The sequence below is a fragment of the Cydia splendana genome, chromosome 15, assembly GCF_910591565.1.
Source record: "Cydia splendana chromosome 15, ilCydSple1.2, whole genome shotgun sequence".
Taxonomy (NCBI): domain Eukaryota; kingdom Metazoa; phylum Arthropoda; class Insecta; order Lepidoptera; family Tortricidae; genus Cydia; species Cydia splendana.
The window spans coordinates 12,375,039-12,394,261 of record NC_085974.1 but is presented as its reverse complement, the minus strand read 5'-3'; the positions used below and the strand labels follow the sequence as shown (position 1 = coordinate 12,394,261).

The 19,223-nt window shown below is 38.2% G+C and overlaps 2 protein-coding genes across 3 annotated transcripts; both read left to right on the top strand.

The window, feature by feature from the left end:
* Window positions 1–653: 653 nt before the first annotated feature.
* LOC134797659 (putative neuropeptide precursor protein) lies at window positions 654–3,717 on the top strand. 2 transcript variants are annotated; one of them, XM_063770002.1, is made up of 5 exons: window positions 656–870; window positions 1,519–1,644; window positions 1,931–2,186; window positions 2,289–2,441; window positions 2,534–3,717. In XM_063770002.1, exons 1-5 carry the CDS (start codon window positions 792–794, stop codon window positions 3,075–3,077), a joined length of 1,158 nt encoding a protein of 385 aa, XP_063626072.1. In that variant the 5' UTR covers window positions 656–791; the 3' UTR covers window positions 3,078–3,717. The 2 variants fall into 2 exon arrangements, with proteins under 2 accessions (XP_063626071.1, XP_063626072.1); XM_063770001.1 differs by lacking the exon at window positions 1,519–1,644 and having other exon boundaries at window positions 654–870.
* A 7,517-nt stretch (window positions 3,718–11,234) lies between these two features.
* LOC134797336 (putative ankyrin repeat protein RF_0381) lies at window positions 11,235–18,954 on the top strand. The gene is made up of 5 exons (XM_063769557.1): window positions 11,235–11,259; window positions 11,902–12,127; window positions 17,723–17,890; window positions 18,247–18,335; window positions 18,611–18,954. Exons 1-5 carry the CDS (start codon window positions 11,235–11,237, stop codon window positions 18,952–18,954), a joined length of 852 nt encoding a protein of 283 aa, XP_063625627.1.
* Window positions 18,955–19,223: the final 269 nt, after the last annotated feature.

Sequence of the window (19,223 nt, the reverse complement as noted above, 5' to 3'; positions counted from 1 at the left end):
CAAATAGTAGGTATAAGGATTCCATACAAGTGTTTGTCCTGCCCCGGTGATAGTCTAGGATCTCAAGGGGGGTATATACCCCTTACCTTAAATAACTAATATGTTATCTACTTTTACCGACATTAAACAAAGCAGCTCTAAATAGGATGGTTTACTTTCAACTCGCTATCCGAGTATAAATACTATGATTTATAATTTTATATACTTACTCTGAAGGCTCATTGTGACATATGTAAAAAAATTGACTAATATTTTATTTTATTTTAATAACACATTCGCCGCTGAGCTAAGACCGTAGCTTAGCGCTACGTCGTAGCCAATATAAACTAACTTGGACTTCCGAAAGTCAGCGAAAATGCTTCGTAGAGGTAAAGGACAACGTGTTGTAATTAGTGCTGAATGGGGTTAACTTGGAAATTTTTCTACTTAGGTACGTAGGCTACGTAGGTACTTATTCATAAACAAGATTACTTTCTCACATTAATATCATTAAGCTATTTATATCCTCATTAGGTGTAAGTAGCAAGTTTATAGCAGGCATTAACAACAGGATAAGGTCAGGACCCGAGGCCTGTCTACGTCAGAAGATGTTTGTTGTCCGGTAATCCGTCTCTGTATGCGTCCTTACTGCGCATGTTACGAATTTATCGACAACAGACCGGGTTTTCTCTCCAGTGAGCTCTGATAGGCGACACTTGTGCTCCGCTAGTGGCCACCTAACAATCGCATCCGGTTCTGTATTTGCTACCTTTAAATTGTTAGCTCATATTCAATCTAGTACTGGCGTGAAGATGTTATACATTTCGTTAACCGCGTTGTTCGCGGTTTTTCTAGCAGTTCATGCTGTGCCAACCCCTTCAAACAGCAAGGGTACGTATATTATAGACTACACAATTATCTTCTTTTACTGTAATAGGGTTTCTTTGTTTCATTTCGGCGATCATTATAACTACTATACAATTTGTTATTTTTAAAGGAAACTTTTGTTTTTTTTTAATAGCAGTGTACCAGATTGTTTTGTTATCATGTATTGATCAGCCGGTGCTCGCTGCGCTCTAAATTTAGCAACAGGTGTCTGCGCGGTTCCGGTGCTGCGTAGTTCCTTTCAGAGACATCAACTTCCTCTGGCATAAATATGGAGCTTACCGCAATAGGTGGAGTGATTTCTATTTATAGGCCACTTATTGATCTATGGCTTTAAAATATTATTTTTAGGTCATTAAAATGTAAACCTACTTTAACATCTTAAATTTTACTTACAGGTTCTAAAAGTTATCTTGCATGGGGCTATAGATTATTTATAATTATAATGAGCTTCCATGTGTGTTATCTCGACTAACTAATCATCCATTACTAATTTATTCATGCTATTGCATGCCCTTATGAGATAATTAACAATTTCGCAAATCAGTAAAAAATATCTTTTCTGTAAGCTCGCTTCGGTATGAGCCTTAATATTAATTCTAGATAATATATTTTTTCTATCAAATAGACCCAAAGCAATCAATTGAATTTTAGATGCCGGTCCAATTGGTGAACTACCTGAAAATTGGGACCAAGCAAAAGACGACACACAGTCTTTATTCCTCAACAAGAGCGACAAAAACGATTTGGAACCGTATCCGCTCGCGCTCAGTGAAGAAGGTAACAATGGCCACACCAAAGCGAGCCTCACTCACATCCAATCTTCTTTAATGGGACAGTTCCTGATGGCTGTCATGAGCTTGTTGTCCGTCTACAATTTCTACTGCGCGATTTTCAATAAACGGAATGCTCTTTTAAACGAATAATCTATTGATTATCTTCTCAACTCTTAAGTTGAAATTTCACAGTACATACCTAACCTACATTAATTTTACTTATTAAGTACCTACTAAGCTTTCTCCTTTCAGTGTGAATGTCTATTAATTGTCCCTAATCTATATTTTAGGCAACTCTGAAGGATACGAACAGGGCGTGGCGCAGCGTTATGATGTAGCGCCACCGCAGGCTGATCTCGATAACCTTATCATGAGGCCAGCATACGGAGCAGAACTGTACGCTGAGCCTCCGGGCAGGCGGGAGGAGGTCTTGTCCTCTGGTTACGACTCGCGCAGAAGAAAGCGCGGGAGTGGGACAAAGGTTGGAGGAGCCGGTGCTGCTACCAAGGTAGCTACCAAAAACGGCTCGGGCAAGAAGAACCTTAAGTAAGTCAAACTGGTATACCTACATGCATACAATCCCAAGTCAGATTTTATTACATACTTTGTTGAAACTTGATACTTACCTACACTTATATTGATCGCCAGGCCCGAGGAACACGAGGCTCCTTTCCCAATTGATTCATTGAGCCATGATCATGACCACCGAAGCAAACGTGGCAGTGGCACGAAAGTAGGTGGAGCCGCCGCATCAGCCAAAACGGCTACCAAAAACTCTGGGGGCAATAAGAAGAATTTCAGGTAAGCAAAAAAAAAATAGCTGAAAAGACATTCCATTACATTCCTCCATCTGGCAGTCAACTAAAATATTTTAACTTTGTTTTTTCTTTTAGGCCCATTTCTGAACGCCGCAAGCGAGACTCAGGACTAAGCGCTGCCGATGTACGAGCTCTTTTGAATTTATGGGAAGCTCAAGAACGAAGGAAGCAAGAAAATCAGTGGACAGCCAACCAATGGCCTGCAGACCGCTTTTATGGACGCGTGAACTCCGTCGACGATGAACAGCCCGAGGTCGATGAGAACGGTGACATCTGGTACAATGAGCCCGTGGTTCTCAACCCTCATGAGCGCGAATATCCCCATCAACCTTCATACTTCTCTGAGCAGAACCGCATGGCACTAGCTCGTGGCTACCCTGACGTGTACCCGGTCGACCCGGCTGAACTTGCCCAAAGATATGAGGAGGCCCGTCGCAAGCGGCAATATGCCAACAAGATGAAGAGATTTATGGTGGCAAGGAAGCGCTCTGATGGCATGATGCATCAACCTAATAACTACAGGCCCAGGGACGACCTTTACACGCTTGCCGAGCTGCTCCGCTCTGCACCACGTGTGCAGGAACAAGACATTCCAGTCTATCGGCGACTGATACTTTAAGTCCATTCGCATTTTTCGGTGTCCATTCGTTGCATCGCCGAAACAACTCGGAAATGATGGTCCTGTTGCTTCGATGTCAGAACAATAAATTAGTCGGATGGACGCCTATGTAGCAATTTGGGGCGGGAGATTGTCGCGCATTTAATTCGCAGTTTGTAGCGGATACCAGTTTAGTAATAAGTAAAATAGTAAGTATTAGTAACAAGATGATACGTCTAAGTGTATTACAAGTCATTCTTCTTAATAAATGGAAAAAAGCAAAAAGGCCTAAAAAACACAATTACTTTGTACTAAATATATAGATCAGTATTACGAACAATCAATGTTTTAAGATGGTTACAATTATACTTTGTTCTCTTTAGCCTAGAATACCTACGAATATTTTGTGTGACTATCCTCTACCTCGTTTCCTGCATATCTGTTCTGCATTCGTACGAATTAATTAATATTCATAATACATAGTAATTAAACATGTTACATTAATGTGGAAATTTAGAATCCGAAATGTCTATATATTTACAGTGAAGTTAAACTTCACATTTTATTATATTAAATTATGCCTAGTATGGTTTAGTATGTGTAAATTATAAACTTGCTGTATTAAATTAGTATTAAATGAATAAATGTTGTTTAATTTGGCTTTTTCGTAATTTTAATAACCTGAAACATATCTAAAAGATTCCTAGAGTCAACACATTTTTAACGTAGGTACTTTACTTACCTTTAACCTTTAATAATATACTGCCACAATCACGAACTCACAAAGTCAAGTAAAGGTAGTACTTGTGTTCTTTGTGTTGTGTGTTCAATGCAGGTAATTCCGTAAAGCTCTGGTTTCCTAGGATGGCGGTCTCGTCATAACTAGCGGCCGTCTCTATACAAATACTTACTCCATTCATATTTAGCCGTATTATGTTGTATATTGGAAATGGCTGCTATATGACACCGCTATCATGCAGAAATCCTAGGAAAACAGAGCTTAAGGGGCCGGTATATGACGTTTTCGATTTAGACCTCACTTTGTGACCATAATTTGTTCAATAAATGTTTGATAATTGCATTAAATTACACGTAAATTTATTCACGAAGAAACCGTGTACCGACTCTTTATGCCATTATATTTTTAATTTGCTGTTATTCTCTACAAATCGACACTAAAAGTATCAAAAAATCAAAATATGGAGTTCCGTTTGAGACAGAAGCAAAACAATTTTGTCTTTGACAGTAATTGAATTATTGTATGATTTTGGAAGCTAGATAATTCAGCTACCAATTTATTATCGATTTATATTTTTACTCACAAAGACAACACAGAAATTCAATCTCAAATGTAAACTTTCGAACAATTTCCATACATTGACGACATCACTCAAAATTCTTCTTCAAGTCAGATGCCCGTTGGGGCTACACCGGAGCACACGTGTACTTCTTCAAATGAAAATGACAGCTTGATTTTCTTGCTTTTGACAATTATATTGACATTAAATCATATACGCACACGAGAAAGCATACCAGTAAATAAAATATATTTCAAAAAATAGGGTACATAAATATCAGCTCGCGTCGCATTTAAATTTCATTTGCTGTTATTTACGGGTCATTATTGTTGAAAACCGCAGTAAACTATCTTAAAATAATACGATTACAGTCGAATTTAAGTATTATCTTCCTTCAAAACTCGCTTAAAATGAAAAAAGTTTAAGAGCGCTCTTACAAGAAAAGTCGAAATAATGCAAAATTGATGATACTAGTCGACGAAATTCAGGACTTTGCGCTCATTATTAGAAACAATGAGTACTTGTTCCAGTAAAAGCGTCTTCTTATCTTTATAAATATCGTTGTAAATATTAGAAAAAGGACTTATTAAATTAGTAATGATTTTTTTTCTGATGGTCGTTTCCGAAAAACCCCGTGAAGCACTGAATGGCGAGATCTTATTTGGAAATGTTGAGAATTTTACTCTGCTAAACCTGGCTATTTTGTATTACTAATACCCTGTACTTTAGGCATATCAAACTATATTTTTCCTACATACCTTTGAGAAAGAGAAAATCAAAGTAAAACGAACTCGATTTTCTCTCCGAAACAAGTGTCAATTCCTACGAAAATCTACTTAATATCGAAGTCATTTTCATACTCAAGCAATCTGCAACGTTTGCTTATACTGTTGGTATACATTAGTGTTTATGAAATTCTACTATAATTTTTTGGCAATTTTTTGAAAACTACTCTATATTACCGATGACGCGCGCTGCGCCAGCTCAGTGCCGCGGCAGAGCTTGTAGAGGCAGGACGTGTGTCGGTCGGCTCCGCACATTTTCAACGGCGACGACGAGGTTTTTTATCATTGTGTGCGGCGGGCGCCGTGTAAAACGCTATACTGTGTGCGTGTAAACCGCAACGAGAGACTTTGATCCTAGCACTGTTTTTATAGTATTATAATTTATAATGGTACAGTTTAATAAACTACCGGACAGGATTAAAAATATTTGAAACGACCTGACATTCTATATGTATTTATTTGACTCAAGATAGTACTCAGGGTCTGATGATGGAGCCGGAAGGTGGTCAAAGGTACCAATCAACCATGCAACTAAACCACTTCGTGTTTAGGCTCGTTTTATTCATCTCAACAAGATCTTTGACACAAGATAGTACTCAGGGTCTGATGATGGAGCCGGAAGGTGGTCAGCGGTACCAATCAACCATGCAACTAAACCACTTCGTGTTTGGGCTCGTTTGATTCGGCTCAACAAGATCTTTGACTTAAGATAGTACTCAGGGTCTGATGATGGAGCCGGAAGGTGGTCACCGGTACCAATCAACCATGCAACTAAACCACTTCGTGTTTAGGCTCGTTTGATTCGTCTCAACAAGACCTTAGACACAAGATAGTACTCAGGATCTGATGATGGAGCTGGAAGGTGGCCACGGGTACCAGTCTACCATGTAACTGAACCACTTCGTGTTTGGGCTCGTTTGATTTGTCGCAACAAGATCTTTGACACAAGGTAGTACTGAGGGTCTGATGATGGATCCGGAAGGTGGTGACCGGTACCAATCAACCATGCAACTAAACCACTTCGTGTTTGGCTTCGTTCGATTCGTCGCAACAAAATCTTTGACACAAGTTAGTACTCAGGGTCTGATGATGGAGCTGGACTGTGGCCACGGGTACCAGTCTACCATGTAACTGAACCACTTCGTGTTTGGGCTCGTTTGATTTGTCGCAACAAGATCTTTGACACAAGGTAGTACTGAGGGTCTGATGATGGATCCGGAAGGTGGTCACCGGTACCAATCAACCATGCAACTAAACCACTTCGTGTTTGGCTTCGTTCGATTCGTCGCAACAAGATCTTTGACACAAGTTAGTACTCAGGGTCTGATGATGGAGCTGGACTGTGGCCACGGGTACCAGTCTACCATGTAACTGAACCACTTCGTGTTTGGGCTCGTTTGATTCCTCGCAATAAGATGTTTGAGACAAGATACTACTCAGGTACCCGTCGCCACCTTCGCGCTCCATCATCAGACCCTGAGTACTACCTTGTGTCAAAGATCTTGTTGAGATGAATAAAACGTGCCTAAACACGAAATGGTTTAGTTGCATGGTTGATTGGTACCGGTGACCACCTTCCGGCTCCAACATCAGACCCTGAGTACTATCTTGTGTCAAAGATCTTGTTGAAACGAATAAAACGAGCCTAAACACGAAGTGGTTTAGTTGCATGGTTGATTGGTACCGGTGACCACCTTCCAGCTCCATCATCAGACTCTGAGTATCACCTAGTGTCAAAGATCTTGTTGAGACGAATCAAACGATCCTAAACACGATGTGGTTTAGTTGCATGGTTGATTGGTAATGGTACCTTCCAGCTCCATCATCAGACCCTGAGTACTGTCTTGTCTCAAAGATCTTGTTGAGACGAATCAAACGAGCCCAAACACGAAGTTGTTTAGTTACATGATAGACTGGTACCCGTGGCCACCTTCCAGCTCCATCATCAGACCCTGTGTATCTTCAGTGTCAAAGATCTTGTTGAGACGAATCAAACGAGCCTAATCATGTTACTACATGGTTGATTGGTATCCGTGACCACCTTAATCATCATCAGATCCTCAGTACCAGTTCGTTTTTAAACCCTCGTTGATACAAACTTTACAACCTATAGGTACCAAATGCAATGACGAAACATGTAAATAAGCGAGTAGGTACCTATAATTTCTTTCGAGTAATATACCTTCATAAGTACGAGTATGGGGCTATTCATAAATTACGTCGTTTCAAATGGGAGGAGTGGGGGGAGGGGGGTCTGGACATCGGATGATGGTAACATGACGTAGGAGGAAACAGATTCATCCGAAGCTTGATTTTTGGATGATTTGAGGGGTGGGGGGGGGGGGGGTCAAAAATCGTCAAAAACAGATGACGTAATTTATGAACAGCCCCTATGTACATTTGCACTGCATTTAGTATTTTCGTACTTACCAAATAACAGTTTTAGAACTTTAAAAGTTAAGTACAGTTAGTGTTGTTATGGTTGATTTCAATATGCTTCGCGAAGGATCAAGAATGTTTAATCCATCATTGTAGTGCGAGTGTGGTAGAAGGGATCGGCGTACTGAGCTCGCACGGCCTGCCGCAGCGCGTAAAATACCTAAACTCGCTCAACGCCGAAATGTAATAGCGCTCTTAAAGACTCATCTTTACTGATTGGGATCAATTTTTATTATGCTGGTATCATTTTGCGTCATTTTAAAAACGTATTTGACTTCTGTATGTCAATGAATTTTGATGACAACTGTAATCTTGTATTATATTATAGAACTTTTATATTAAAATATTGCCTATTAACAGTCTTGTAACTAGATCTGTAATACCATGGATTGCGACGAATAAATTATTATGATTATGCCGTTCGTTCCGTCTATAATAATGCATGTACGTGCTGTTCTCTGAAAATCTTCAAGAAAAAATAAAGGCTAGACCAGCACTAAGTACTAGCAAGTTTTTGCGGCTTTGGAGACCGAGATGAAGCTTACAGGCCAATAGCGTTGTGGCCTGGTTATTGTTATGTATACCTATGTATCGAATGTTTTATAAATTTACTATAAAAAGCAATGTTTTATTTCGATTAGGTCTACATTTTGTGCATATTGCATATCTGAAGTATTTTCGTACTAAACTTGAAACTTTCGTTGAAACTAAATAAAATAATTATTCCAAATGTACAGTCACCTGCAATTTATGTTACACAACGAAGGCCGCAAAAATATCTGACACGATCTTATTTGTAGAACCATAAGAGCATGTCACATATTTTTGCGACCTTCGAAGAGTAGGTACCGTCATTACTTATTATCATCAACTTTGCCCGCTTTTTTTTTTAAACACGAATTTCTCAAAAAATATCACATCATATGATTTTCTTTGCTCAGCACGTCCACTGTGATCAAACGCATCAGTTTATGTGAAGAAAACATTTTTTTATCGTGTTTTTACCCATTTTTTTGCGTTTTAGAGGGCGGGCAAATAAAAAAATATCCGGGGTTTTCGCCAACATTGCCCACGTCAATTTGGTATTCAAATACAGCTCGTATATATGATGATGATGTCTAAGGATCACTTAAAGGTTTTGGGCAATCCTACCATTCCCTGTTAATAACTTAGCGATAAGGGGCTGTCCATAAATTACGTCATCGATTTTTGACAAAATCCAAAAATCATGCCTCGAAGGACCCCGTTTCCTCCTACGTCGTGCTACCGTCATCCGATGTCCAGACCCCCCCCCCCCTAATTTGAAATGACGTAATTTATGAATAGCCCCTAAGTGTAAAAACTTTTAAATAAATTTGCTGGGCAATGTTGCCTACCCGTTTTTGCCCATTTCCAAATAAGGCTTGCCTAAGCATTTTACAAAGGCTAGGGTTGTCACTTTTGAGAAAATCTGTTACAATAGTTTAATGACCAAAAATATGATTTTTGTTGTGTTTTCATTCATTAACGGGATAAAACATCTAAATAAAGGTTAATAAGACAAATTAAATACAGTATATATTTATAAACTTATTTTAGTGTACAAACATAACCTTCTTTTACTTGCGAAGTTGGGTAAATTAGATGAAAGTGACAACCCTAATCCGTTTTTGGTGGTGGGCAATGTTGGTATGGATGCCAAATTACCGGATTACTTTGCCCACCGCTAAAACTTTTGTGTATTTAGGCCTTATTAGTTTAAATCTCAATAGACATAATCTATGCTTCATGTGTTATAACTGAAACCCGGAAATATTTGTCAAAGGGTTCTCAATTTTTTCTACTTGCATTCATTATTTATCAATTTTTTGCCCGACGAAATATACCCTATATTAGACAACTCGCTCAAACTCAAAATTCCCAAGTCAAGTTATGCACAAGTTTGGCATATACTTTGTCAGAAATATAACCAATTTTCTACTAAAAACAGCAGGGTGGCCATAACTATTATCAATTTTTCTACATTAACGAATTTGTTTAAAATTGTCGTTTTGGGCAAAGTTTCCCTGGAGGCAAAGTTGGCGCTAATGACGTAACATATTATTGCAGGTGACTGTACATAAATGTTTCGGTGATTTTGACATTATTTTCCAGGTTAGTTTACTAACAATCAAGTTATGCAGATTGCAGATACCGATTTCGTGAACGTATAAGTAAGGTACCGCTATTGTTTAGCGATACCGATTATTTTTGAAGGTAAAACTATACCGGTTGAAATATAAAGATATTAAAATTACAGCAGGGACAATCATTTTTTATAGGTGTACCTAAACCATCATTGGCCGAGCGTTAGCAAAGGTCTCCGTTTCAGCTTGGGCAAAAATGCTTTTGTATGTTCTCCTTTGCAGATCACATTTCTCAACTGATTCTCGTGAAAATTTGTAAGCACGTTCGATAGAACTATTCTGTTTCGCTTTATCCGCCAAAATGGAATTGCCACCCTGCTGAAACTTTATTTATTTAAATTCCTATTGAATGGATTTTGCACCTTATGAAAAACCGTATAGAGTAGTAAATAACATTTTACATCTGACTTAATGACATCTTGTTTTATTCGCTTTAATTGTACAAAACGCGTATCTCGACAAAGCAATAGTAGGTAGTAAAACAGTCAACAATCAAATGAATTAAATAGGTACGTCACGTGTGACATGAACAGACAAGGAAAGCAAGATTAAATGCATTGTTTCTCTTTCATCTTTAAATGGAATGCTTTTACCCTCAAAGGAGGCTAGTGGTCAATACTAAACTAAAAGTCCAATCTTAAAAAAACATGATGGGTCACTGACCTGTCCCAGTAAAGTGAGGTAGTGTGCGTGAAGTGCGCTTGTGTGTGAAATGGGGTAAATTGACAGAATCTGATATTTTACCCACCGCTACCGTCGCCTTAAGGTATCAAACTGAGCTTTGTGACAATAATTACTTTAATGTCATAACATCCTATACAACCTGCTCATTGTACATTAGAGTGAGATATGTAGGTACAGTCACCTGCAATAATATGTTACTCTTCGAAGGCCGCAAAAATATGTCACACACTCTTATGGCTCTACGAACAAGATCGTGTCAGATATTTTTGCGGCCTATGTTGTGTAACATAATATTGCAGGTGACTGTACATCACGAAGCAGCATGATATGTACACAGCAGTTAGCAGTTATGCTACCCGTAAGGCTCATACTGCACGGCTGTCTACCAGGCGACTGTCGCAGTCGCGGAATATAATAATTACTAGAAGTAGTATAATATAATATATTATTATTATATTAGTCGCAGTCATCGGAAGCCTAAAAAAGGAGTAATGGTATTAATACTACTAATACACCTTCATAGTGATAGACGCTAACCTGCCGTACTTCTTTGCTACTATTTTATGATTAATACGAGTATTCATGTCAGTTGATGTCAGTGTCATATTATTATGAATGATTTCCTTGTTTAGCTATTAGGTAAAATAAATGAAACTTATTTTAAGCTAAACCAGTTTTAGAGTAGTCTAATCTCTCATGTTAATATGAATGAAGAAATTGATATAACATTCAGTAACAATAAGCGGGATCTTGAAAGTTCGACTCAACTGGACGCATGCACATCTGCTACTGATCCTTATATCCAAGATGGCCCAGACCAATCACGATCAACGTATGAATTAATTTGTTTAGTGACTAACTATTCCAAAATGTTTCTGAAACGTTTATGTAAAGATTTATTTCAATCGCTGCTGGCTAAATTGTATTCTGATCGAGTGTTACCTGACCACATTGCAGAACTTATTAAACTTCACAAGAGGCTTCGGTTGGAACGGGGAGGGAATTTAGTGACATATAGCCACTACCGTATACTGAGGCAGTCTTTTGATGCATCGAGTAAAGACAGACCAATTTCACTGGCACACATCAGCGCCGCAGGAAATTCTCGTTCACACCAATAATAATATCCTATAGAAAAATAAAGCTAAAGACGCAAACTTCCTTCGATTACTTAATGTGCCTTTCTCAACTTTATGCCGCAATTAAGATGCCTAAATATTTTTCTACGCAGAAACATTACACATTTCACCGAACCCCAGTTTCATGAAGATTGTTGATGTCAGTAAATACCTATTTAAGAATATACCTAGTCCCACAGAATAAAATGTTACTGACTGTATTATTCTGTGTTATTTATTAATTTAGAATCCATTTCTTCAACGAACGAATTAAATACAGGAAGAAACGGATTTTTTTTCTACTTTGATCTTTTTCTATGATCTTTCAATTGATTTCAATTGTTTCTAATTTTTAGCTTCCGGAGAAGAATCAGATTACTCTTTTGATCACTACTTTAGCTGGACCTCACTCCACTCGGACACTTCCGAGGGCTATTTCACGACGGTTAAAAAACACAGAACTCAGATCGAAGGAATATCGGATCCTGAACGGGAGAAAGCTGTCCATTTCCTCCTATCTGATAACGATCTAATTTTAGCTTGTGATCTTGGTGACAATGATCTAATTGAAAAGTTAATCAGGTGATCACCTAACCCTTTATTAACTTACTCTTTTCTCATATCATATTTCATATTTTTTTAACTTTATTATCGATTAGTAGGTAACTAAATTCCCTATAAAATGTTGGCTACAAATATAATGACCACCAAAAAATACTTTGGTATCCTAAATAAAAAAATCATGCTTACCAAAAAAAATTACTGAACACCAAAAAAATAAGGCCTAAAAATACAAAAGTACCACCACTTTAAATACGACTGCACTTCAAATTGTATTCAAATACCAAATATATTGAATGATCACCAAAAATCATTAATGATCACCAAATCTTGAAGACCAAATTAATGCGATATTTTCACCTAAATAAACCACTATGATTACCAAAAAATTTATACATAAGTATTACCAAATAAAGTAAACTGATGCCAAAATTACTAGCCCCTCCCGCTCAACCCCCCGTAGCCCGCACCGCATACCTACCTAACCTAATCTACTTTTCTAGTAGCATTTCGTTATGCTACTAGAAAAGTAAGTAAAACTGCTATCAGTTAAGTGGGTTAGGTTAGGTTAGCACTGCGACCCTTACAGAAACGAAATGGTACTAGAAAAGTAGGTTAGGTTAAGTTTCAACTGCTACCCATACAGATACGAAACGCTACTAGAAAAGTGGGTTAGGTTAGGTTTGAACTGCGACCCTCACAGAAAAGAAATGCTACTAGAAAAGTGGGTAAGGTTAGGTTTGAACTGCGACCCATACAGAAACGAAATGCTACTAGAAAAGTGGGTTAGGTTAGGTTTGAACTGCGACCCTTGCAGAAAAGAAATGCTACTAGAAAAGTGGGTTAGGTTAGGTTTGAACTGCGACCCTTACAGAAATAAAATGCTACTAGAAAAGTGGGTTAGGTTAGGTTAGAACTGCGACTGTTACAGAAATAAAATGCTACTAGAAAAAGGTGACGAAGTGGATTAATTAATTGAATAGGATAACGATATATTAAATGATTGCACATTTTTAATTAAAATGTGGTTACAATTTTGTGATCATTTACTATTTTTGCGTTTACAATGATTATTTTGGAGCCATTTGCTTTAATAGGATAGCAAGATTTAAAAATTTGGTTATCATGTTACATTAAAATGGAGTTCTAATTTTGGTGGGCATTTACTATTTTTGGGTTTACAATGATTATTTTGGTGTCATTTTCTTTAATAGGATAGCAAGATGTAAAAATTTGGTTATCATTTCACATTAAAATGGGGATTGAAATTTGGTAATCATTGACTATTTTTGGGTTAATAATGATTATTTTGGTGTCATTTCCTTTAAAAGGATAGTAAAATTTAATAAAATTGGTAATCATTTCACATTAAAATGGTGTTATAATTTTGGTGATCATTCATGATTTTAGGGTGGTAAAATAGATTTTTTTGGTATTAAATTTTACTAAATCTGGTGATCAGTTAAATAGCAGCCTAAAATGTTGATCAAACCTCTTTCGAGCTTTCAAAGATTTTATATTTATTTATTTATTTAATTACAATTATAAGCTTACAGTAATACCAAAGCGCCTATAATGCTAACAACAGTATTTAACAATACATTTAATGTAACATTAGATCTAATGCATATTTAAATTTTAAATGAATTCATTACATAATGAGTGTATTTTACTAATCAAAGTGTGCCAGCCATCGGCGAACACGTCGGCATCCTGGCTTAAAACGAATAATTCATCATTCAGAGACAATTTCAATATGGCGGTTTGTTTACATAGTTAGCAAGTTCTATAGAATGACACAGGCAAAATATCCATTTCATCAACATCATCGTTCATCCGAAAGAATCAGGTAAGTATCACAAAATTATTTTCCTTTAATTGGAGTAGGTTTTTATTTTTGTTAGAAAGGGATAAAACATACATTATAGACCGCGAGTCAGGAACAAATTTCCACGACCAATCACCTCCCGGGCGATAACTCGTATATATTAGTTAACGGCTATATATGATGAACTGTCACGGACGTCAACTGCCGCTCCGTTGGTGGGTTGAGGAATGGCAGCCACATAGAAAAAAATAAAATAAAAGTCATCGCCTGGGAAGGGCGAAATTCTAACTTTAAGTTATTTCCTTTTTATTAGGGTTCCGTATCGAAAGGGTAAAAACGGGAACGGGACCCTATTACTAAGACTCCGCTATCCGTCTATCCGTCCGTCTGTCTCTCACCAGGCTGTATCTCATGAACCGTGATAGTTGACCTAGACAGTTGAAATTTTCACAGATGTATTTCTGTTGCCGCTATAACAACAAATACTAAAAATAAAATAAATATTTAAGTGGGGCTCCCATACAACAATCGTGATTTTTTTGACCCTTCATGCGCGAGTCCGACTTTATTATTTATTATTTATTACAATATATTTACACAGCATTACAGTTCGCACTATATGTATTAAGAGCGCTATTACATTTCGGCGTTGAGCGAGTTTAGGTATTTTACGCGCTGCGGCAGGCCGTGCGAGCTCAGTACGCCGATCCCTTCTACCACACTCGCACTACAATGATGGATTAAACATTCTTGATCCTTCGCGAAGCATATTGAAATCAACCATAACAACACTAACTGTACTTAACTTTTAAAGTTCTAAAACTGTTATTTGGTAAGTACGAAAATACTAAATGCAGTGCAAATGTACATAGGGGCTGTTCATAAATTACGTCATCTGTTTTTGACGATTTTTGACCCCCCCCCCCCCCACCCCTCAAATCATCCAAAAATCAAGCTTCGGATGAATCTGTTTCCTCCTACGTCATGTTACCATCATCCGATGTCCAGACCCCCCTCCCCCCACTCCTCCCATTTGAAACGACGTAATTTATGAATAGCCCCATACTCGTACTTATGAAGGTATATTACTCGAAAGAAATTATAGGTACCTACTCGCTTATTTACATGTTTCGTCATTGCATTTGGTACCTATAGGTTGTAAAGTTTGTATCAACGAGGGTTTAAAAACGAACTGGTACTGAGGATCTGATGATGATTAAGGTGGTCACGGATACCAATCAACCATGTAGTAACATGATTAGGCTCGTTTGATTCGTCTCAACAAGATCTTTGACACTGAAGATACACAGGGTCTGATGATGGAGCTGGAAGGTGGCCACGGGTACCAGTCTATCATGTAACTAAACAACTTCGTGTTTGGGCTCGTTTGATTCGTCTCAACAAGATCTTTGAGACAAGACAGTACTCAGGGTCTGATGATGGAGCTGGAAGGTACCATTACCAATCAACCATGCAACTAAACCACATCGTGTTTAGGATCGTTTGATTCGTCTCAACAAGATCTTTGACACTAGGTGATACTCAGAGTCTGATGATGGAGCTGGAAGGTGGTCACCGGTACCAATCAACCATGCAACTAAACCACTTCGTGTTTAGGCTCGTTTTATTCGTTTCAACAAGATCTTTGACACAAGATAGTACTCAGGGTCTGATGTTGGAGCCGGAAGGTGGTCACCGGTACCAATCAACCATGCAACTAAACCATTTCGTGTTTAGGCACGTTTTATTCATCTCAACAAGATCTTTGACACAAGGTAGTACTCAGGGTCTGATGATGGAGCGCGAAGGTGGCGACGGGTACCTGAGTAGTATCTTGTCTCAAACATCTTATTGCGAGGAATCAAACGAGCCCAAACACGAAGTGGTTCAGTTACATGGTAGACTGGTACCCGTGGCCACAGTCCAGCTCCATCATCAGACCCTGAGTACTAACTTGTGTCAAAGATCTTGTTGCGACGAATCGAACGAAGCCAAACACGAAGTGGTTTAGTTGCATGGTTGATTGGTACCGGTGACCACCTTCCGGATCCATCATCAGACCCTCAGTACTACCTTGTGTCAAAGATCTTGTTGCGACAAATCAAACGAGCCCAAACACGAAGTGGTTCAGTTACATGGTAGACTGGTACCCGTGGCCACAGTCCAGCTCCATCATCAGACCCTGAGTACTAACTTGTGTCAAAGATTTTGTTGCGACGAATCGAACGAAGCCAAACACGAAGTGGTTTAGTTGCATGGTTGATTGGTACCGGTCACCACCTTCCGGATCCATCATCAGACCCTCAGTACTACCTTGTGTCAAAGATCTTGTTGCGACAAATCAAACGAGCCCAAACACGAAGTGGTTCAGTTACATGGTAGACTGGTACCCGTGGCCACCTTCCAGCTCCATCATCAGATCCTGAGTACTATCTTGTGTCTAAGGTCTTGTTGAGACGAATCAAACGAGCCTAAACACGAAGTGGTTTAGTTGCATGGTTGATTGGTACCGGTGACCACCTTCCGGCTCCATCATCAGACCCTGAGTACTATCTTAAGTCAAAGATCTTGTTGAGCCGAATCAAACGAGCCCAAACACGAAGTGGTTTAGTTGCATGGTTGATTGGTACCGCTGACCACCTTCCGGCTCCATCATCAGACCCTGAGTACTATCTTGTGTCAAAGATCTTGTTGAGATGAATAAAACGAGCCTAAACACGAAGTGGTTTAGTTGCATGGTTGATTGGTACCTTTGACCACCTTCCGGCTCCATCATCAGACCCTGAGTACTATCTTGAGTCAAATAAATACATATAGAATGTCAGGTCGTTTCAAATATTTTTAATCCTGTCCGGTAGTTTATTAAACTGTACCATTATAAATTATAATACTATAAAAACAGTGCTAGGATCAAAGTCTCTCGTTGCGGTTTACACGCACACAGTATAGCGTTTTACACGGCGCCCGCCGCACACAATGATAAAAAACCTCGTCGTCGCCGTTGAAAATGTGCGGAGCCGACCGACACACGTCCTGCCTCTACAAGCTCTGCCGCGGCACTGAGCTGGCGCAGCGCGCGTCATCGGTAATATAGAGTAGTTTTCAAAAAATTGCCAAAAAATTATAGTAGAATTTCATAAACACTAATGTATACCAACAGTATAAGCAAACGTTGCAGATTGCTTGAGTATGAAAATGACTTCGATATTAAGTAGATTTTCGTAGGAATTGACACTTGTTTCGGAGAGAAAATCGAGTTCGTTTTACTTTGATTTTCTCTTTCTCAAAGGTATGTAGGAAAAATATAGTTTGATATGCCTAAAGTACAGGGTATTAGTAATACAAAATAGCCAGGTTTAGCAGAGTAAAATTCTCAACATTTCCAAATAAGATCTCGCCATTCAGTGCTTCACGGGGTTTTTCGGAAACGACCATCAGAAAAAAAATCATTACTAATTTAATAAGTCCTTTTTCTAATATTTACAACGATATTTATAAAGATAAGAAGACGCTTTTACTGGAACAAGTACTCATTGTTTCTAATAATGAGCGCAAAGTCCTGAATTTCGTCGACTAGTATCATCAATTTTGCATTATTTCGACTTTTCTTGTAAGAGCGCTCTTATAAGGGTTGCTATAGTTGACTACGGGACCCAAATAAAAACTGACGGTGTGACGTCATAGAGCGTGAACCTCCCTTTGTAGTAGCACACTGTTACTGTTACCTATGTTTCAAAATGGCTGATTTTAACAATTAATTGGCATGATTTTTTTTTATTTTTTTTTAGTGAGGGTGTGGACGTAAATCTAAGGGATCCGATCGGTAGAACTGCACTGCATTTTGCAGTGCAAGATGGAAACATTAGGGCTATCAAAATGCTGCTTGAAGCAGGAGCGAGTACAACTGTAATGGATAATGTCGGTCTGACCCCACTTCAGATATGCGTCATGAGGAGGTCAGTTTTTTTTTATAATCCTCCGAGGCCACAACTAGGGCCTTACAAAAAAAGTATACATGATAAAATTTATAAATAAAGTATTGTACTATGGTATCCTACTCGTGGCAACCCTAGACACAATGGAGGTAGTGTTGTCTAGCCAAGGTCTTGATTGTCTTGAAAATGATTTTCTTATATGAAAATGTCCATACAAAAAGACCTGATATTATTGTTTTTGAATGCAGCATATGCGCACGGTTTACTTAATAATCTAACTAATCGAACAACTAACAATTATGAAAAATCTAAGAATAAGAATTTTTCATTGCTTGTTCGAGTGCTGAGGTGAAAAAATTGTTAATTACTAATTTCAGGCCGTCTGTGGAAGTTGCAAAACTATTATTTAGCTACGGAGCTGTCATTTTACCTCGGGTAAAACCTCTGAGCACAGGATTATTTTTACGTAAGGATTACCCATATTTTTCATCCCTACTAAAATGTAACTTTCTCGTCTGTCTGTTATCTTCTTTACGCTTATAAAAGTGCTGAACCGATTAAGATGCAACTTGGCATCTATCTATGGAGATAGTTAGATAAAGTGCCAGGGAAGGACAAATAATAGTTTTTTTAAAAGTCGCTAGTATAGCAATGTTCTCTTGTAAATTGGTCATGATCCTTGGAAAATTATTATATTGATTGAGAAGCACCCAAAATGATTTGCTGGACTGATTATTTCAGAATTTACCATGATGTGTATTCCAACACCAGAAGAGACTGAACTTCTTGCTTTGCTCCTTGAAAAAGGAGCCTTGATTAACGATCCTAATGTACCAGGTGGTCGATCAGTGTTACATTTCGCTGCCATGAGCAATAACTGCAAGCTCATTCATGTCTTAATCGATCTTGGTGCCGATGTTTTTGCAAAAAACCACAGGGGTGAGACCCCTTACGATGTTGCTGTAACTTTTAAGTGTAAAGAAGCAACAAACTGTTTAAAGGAGCACATGAATCTTAGTCCAAGCAAAAGCTCATTATCAAGCAGATCTGGCCAAAATAATCCCTTTGATTGGAGTAGTCTGTAAGAGGTATGTATTTGTAAGTAAATACATTTAATTTTATTACATAAAAGGTACCGGTAAGGTATTTTGCCCTTACAGGGTCCGTGTCACTGTACTGGAAATTATTGTAACACCTTTATGTAACAACATGGAAATGCAGTACACAATAAACAATAAACAATATAATCACCGTTTTCATTTAAGTAAAACTGAGTAGAACTATAATAATACAATTTACTGTATATTCGAGCTTTCTTGCTAAAAATCGGTATTCTGTATAAACGATTGAGGAC

Coding starts and splice junctions, on each gene's coding strand:
- LOC134797659 (XM_063770002.1), top strand. CDS start 792: ATGTTATACATTTCGTTAACCGCGTTGTTCGCGGTTTTTCTAGCAGTT. Junction 1,645..1,930: donor GCTCGCGCTCAGTGAAGAAG/GTAACAATGGCC, acceptor TCTATATTTTAG/GCAACTCTGAAGGATACGAA. Junction 2,442..2,533: donor GGCAATAAGAAGAATTTCAG/GTAAGCAAAAAA, acceptor TTTTTCTTTTAG/GCCCATTTCTGAACGCCGCA.
- LOC134797336 (XM_063769557.1), top strand. CDS start 11,235: ATGGCCCAGACCAATCACGATCAAC. Junction 12,128..17,722: donor CTAATTGAAAAGTTAATCAG/GTGATCACCTAA, acceptor ATTTTTTTTTAG/TGAGGGTGTGGACGTAAATC. Junction 17,891..18,246: donor CAGATATGCGTCATGAGGAG/GTCAGTTTTTTT, acceptor TACTAATTTCAG/GCCGTCTGTGGAAGTTGCAA.